This window comes from Mesoplodon bidens (genome assembly GCF_964165515.1).
Source record: "Mesoplodon bidens genome assembly, chromosome: 20".
In the NCBI taxonomy this organism is placed as follows: domain Eukaryota; kingdom Metazoa; phylum Chordata; class Mammalia; order Artiodactyla; family Ziphiidae; genus Mesoplodon; species Mesoplodon bidens.
In genome coordinates, this window is record NC_138181.1 from 35,323,763 (window position 1) to 35,328,609 (window position 4,847).

Genomic DNA, 4,847 nt, shown 5'->3' on the forward strand with positions numbered 1-4,847 from the left:
TAAGCTTGCTTAGGATGGATCAATCCTCCCCTTAAAATGGTAGCAAAAAATTTTTGAGAGTAAAAATGGAGAGATCATTTCAACTTCCAAAATTCCTTTCCTTTTTAAATTCTAAAACGTGTGAGGGGGTGGTGTTTATTCTGAAAGGAGAAATGGACAGGAGGAGAGACATGCAGTAAAGGTGAATGAATGAATGATTTGCTAAAAGAGTCCAGTTTTTATTGATTTTTCTCAAAAAAACCCACCAAACTTCAGAGCCATAAGCAGAAGTGAGAATCAATGCAGAAACACTGAACATCCTCAAGTTACGCTCAGGCCCTAACCGAACATCTTTATTAGGAATATAAGCCTTTTCTCTCTAGCTGAATTTTTCAAACTCTTTCCCAGATCACCTGCCCCCATTGATGTGTGCCATCAGACACTGCCAGTTCTACCTGGAATCCTGAAAATTCCTTTCCCATCATGAGGCTACTATACCTTCTCTTTCTCTTACTTGTATGTCTTATCCAGACAACACCAGGTAAGCTGTGGATCCAGCTGGTAGGATGATATACGGTGGATGACCTCGGAGCCTGGAGTAGGGAAGGTCAAGTTGATTCATCATCCAGTGACACGCTGGACCATGTAACAACTGAACAATATCATACCTGAAAGAAGCATAGCATATACAACATGCTCCATTTTACAAATAAGGAAAGAGAAGCTTAAAGAAATGACAAATAGTCTCCCGTGATTGCCCTTAATTAGTTGGTAGTAAGCCTATAAGTAGTAATGGTGATAGACAACAGTCTCAGGGGACTTTACAGCTTACAAATCATTTCCATGTGAATAACAGCAACACTAACATAATAGCAAATAATATTGACCGCTTCCTCTTTATCAACACAAAACTTCTAATGTGTTGTCCCAAATGTATTCCTCATAACAATATTTATTTTTTTACAGATGAGATTAAGAAATGAAGTAGCTTGTTCAAAGTCGTGCAGGTTGTATGTAAGAAAGACTTTAACTCAAGCCCAAGTGGGTTTGATTCCAAAGCCCATGTTTTTATTAAATATTCAACAATCCCAGAAAACAGATTTACTGACTGGATTATGTACAAACAACAACTGTGTTCAGGTTGAGTATGATCCATGCAGCACTTGGGTCATACTTATACTAAAAGTTTAATTGTTGTTGATCTGAAATTCAAATTAAACTGAGTGTCCTGCATTTCACCTGGCAACCCTACGCATATGTCAGCACGTGCCAGGCTATGCTGCGGTGACAGCGGCCTCCAAACCTGAGCCACTTAAAAGAGCAGGAGTTGAATTCCTGCTCAAATGATACCAACCCATGACGGCCATGGGCTGTTCTACTCACCGTAGCTGCTCCGACCCTCCTGACGGAGCAGCTACCATCATGAAGGCTGCTGGTCTCTGTGTCAAAAGAAAGAGCTCTGAGGACTCTCATGATGGCAATTAAGGGCTCCAGCCCTGTAGGGAAATGTCAGTTCTGCTCAAAATTCATTAACCAAACAAGTCCTAGGCCCCCTTAATCACATAAAAGGTAAATCCCACTTTGTGCCAAGAAAATAGAGACTCAGACCTATTTGGTGAATAGCGTAATGAAGTTAAACAACAGACAGACTGATACAGATGTGGATGTGGGTGTGCATATGGATATAAATATAGATATAGATGAAGATGGAGATGTCGGTATTGACATACATGATATATTCATATTGATATAATATGAATAATAAGGTTAAATATATGGATATAACATATTCATATACATTCATTCATATTTACAATATGAATATAAATCTATATGAATTACGTTTATAATAGCATTTATATCATTATTTTTACCTTGCCTTCTTATGAAAAATTAGGAGAATCCACAGCTCCTAAAAGAAATCTCTCGTTATTTGTGGTGAAGCAGGACTCAGAAGCCAGGTCTCCCAGTTCCTGCTTGAGTATGCTTTTCCCATCACAACATAGTTCCCCTAGAAGCTATAAACTCGGATGCAAACTCTTCTTACTCATTGTTTCCTCATGACTCTTTGTTGCTCGCTCTCTTGACTTTAGACATTATTTAGGTTCTCTCTCCCCTCGCACTGCTTTCTGCCCACTACGTGCCACAGCTGCGACACTGACAATATCTATGCAGCCCTCGCTGCAGCGACAAAGGAGGCACAGAATTTAGGAGTGAGAATTCTCACCACAACACTTATTGTCTAACTTGTGCTGTGTGCTTGTAAGATTTTGCCCTTTTGGGAAAGAGGAAGGCACTTGAGGAAACTTTTTATGAAGAACATGTGAAATGAAGTATGTCCCTAATTTGTGGCACAATTAAGTTACTTGCTTTCTCTGACCTAAAGTTTCTTCATCTAAAGAGGAAAGACACTATACCACAGAGGTCAATATGTTTTTTCTGTAACGGGCAGGGCAGGTAATACGTATCTTAGGCTCGGTGGGCTATGAGGTCTCTGTCATGAGGACTCATCTCTGTTGCAGAGTGAAAGCGACCACAGACACATAAGACCTCAGAACGGTCTTATGGCCCCTTCTGAGTTTTTTCTACAATTAAAGAAAAAGTAAAAAACATTCTAAGCTTGTAAGTCACACCAAAACAAGGAGAAGGCCAGTTGTGCCCCTGTGGACTGCAGTTTGGAGTTCCTTGCTATAAAAGATGAATTTTGGTAGCTTTGGTTAAACATGTCTTTATTTCTTTGTTTTTTTTTTCACCTCCACTTCCTTTTCAGGGAATGGAAAAAAGATGAAAAACCCTGAATGTGCAAAAATGGGTGGTGTCTGCAAATATCAAAACACCCATGGGTGCATCATCCTGCCTGCAGAATGCAAAAGTCGGAAGAAACACTGCTGCAGAGCCTAGTTTCAGCACCCAAGCATCCCCAGAGCAGCATGAGACACTCACCACCACTGATTTCTGCTTAATAAAAGCATCACCACTCACATGGACCCTGCGTGGGTGTTTCTGAGGGCATGGAAGGTCATGAATTGGATGGGAGAGATTTGAGTTCTAAGTCTGGTCACACCACTCATTAGCTGATTAACATTGGACAGGCCTTTCCTTTTCCAGGTCTCAGTCTCTGCACCTGCAACTACTGAAATGTATGTTCTCCAAGCCACCTATAACCTGTTAATATATGTCTATAACTGTATGGATTGGGGATAGGAGCTTTGAGTGTGTGTGTGTGTGTGTGTGCGTGTGTGTGTGTGTGTATCATAGTATGAAAAGTCACTGAGGCCTTGTTCTCACTTTGTTCTCATTTTCATACCCGTAATGACTCTTGGGTATCAAGCAATGGCTCCCAATTGATTATTGAAGAGCCAGGAAATAAGTTGATCTGAAGGGCCTGAAGGTGCAGAAAGATTTAAGCTGGCACTTAGGCATCAACCCGTAGAACTGGAACTCAGACAGCAGAGACCAACCCACTGTTTTTTCAGAAAACCAAGATTTAGTGAGGTAACGGTTATTTTCTTCTCTCCAAAGGTGCCTTTCCAAATAGTGAGATTCCTTTAGAACCATTTTCTTAGAACACAAGGAATTGTTTTCAGAACAGATAAGACTTGAGTTGTACAGCAGAAGCCTGCTGATTAGGCTGGGAAATTCAATCTTCAGCAATAATTTAGTATCTCCTGTTTTGAAACAGGATACAATTTCTTGGTCATCTTTTTTCTTATCAACCTTTTTTTTGAAACAAACTGCAAATCAAACTCACATGCACTGCCGCTGGGGATGCAAAATGCTAAGGCTACTTTGGGAAATAGTTTGGCTGTCTCTTGTAAAGTTAAGCATATGCTTACCATATGACTTGAGAGAATAAAAATGTATGTTCATGTCAAAAACCTGTATGCACATGTTTATAGCAGCTTAATTTATAATTGCCAAAAATGGTAAACACAGATGTCCTTCAACTAGTGAATTAATTTTGATACATCATACCATAGAATATTATGCAGCCATAAAGAAATGATTGACTCATTAATATCACAGAGGGGTCTTAAAGGCCTTCTTCTGAGTTAAAGAAGCCAGATGTAAAGGCTACAGATTGTTTGATTCCTTTTACATGACACCCTTGAAGAGCAAATCTGTAGAGTTAGAAGCCAGACCAGTGGCTGTTCAGGGTTAGGGGGTCTCAGGAGGAGTGGTCTATGAAGAGTAACCTGTATAGAAGTATGGTAGTGCATACACAGCTCTCTGCATTTGCAAATACCTTAGAACTCTACACCACAAAATTTGAATTTGACTATATGTAAATCAAAAAAAAAAAAAGAATCAACTCGATGTGGACAGAAAGACAGAATGCAGACCGTGACAAACATAAGCTTATAACCCTGGTCTAATCGTGAGAAAAATATCAAACACAAACTGAGGGGTATTCTACAAAGTATCTCAATGGTACTCCTCAAAACTGTCAAAGTCATCCAAAAAAATGTCTGAGAAATTGTCACAGCCCAGAAACTATGGAAAGATGGTAACTAAATGTGGTATCCTGGATGGGATCTTGGAACAGAAATAAAGATTCAAGTTACACATGATTATTGAAATAGGCAATTAGGGTCGGAGCTGTAATCAGAATGGTTTTTACCCCCCTAGATCTTTGGCAATTTTGAATTGCTCACCGTGATGCCAGAAGGGAAATAGAAGGGCCATTTACCAGAATGGCTGCAGTTGAAGCTGCCACAGGTCACATCTCAACCTGCCTGCTCCTTCAGTATCTCCAGCTTCTGCTTCTCAGCTCTATTACTCTCAGTCTCTGCTGGATGCCTGGCCTGTGAGGCTTCATTTATCACCCGCAAGAATCCTAATGTCTCAGAAATCATTATCTCCATTCT

At 40.0% G+C, this 4,847-nt stretch overlaps 1 protein-coding gene across 1 annotated transcript; it reads left to right on the forward strand.

Moving 5' to 3' along the window:
- Positions 1-462: 462 nt before the first annotated feature.
- LOC308608202 (beta-defensin 33-like) lies at positions 463-2,880 on the forward strand (the record flags this gene model as incomplete). Its single annotated transcript, XM_081220925.1, has 2 exons — positions 463-520; positions 2,750-2,880. The coding sequence occupies 2 exons, from the start codon at positions 463-465 to the stop codon at positions 2,878-2,880; spliced, it is 189 nt and encodes a 62-aa protein (XP_081077051.1).
- Positions 2,881-4,847: the final 1,967 nt, after the last annotated feature.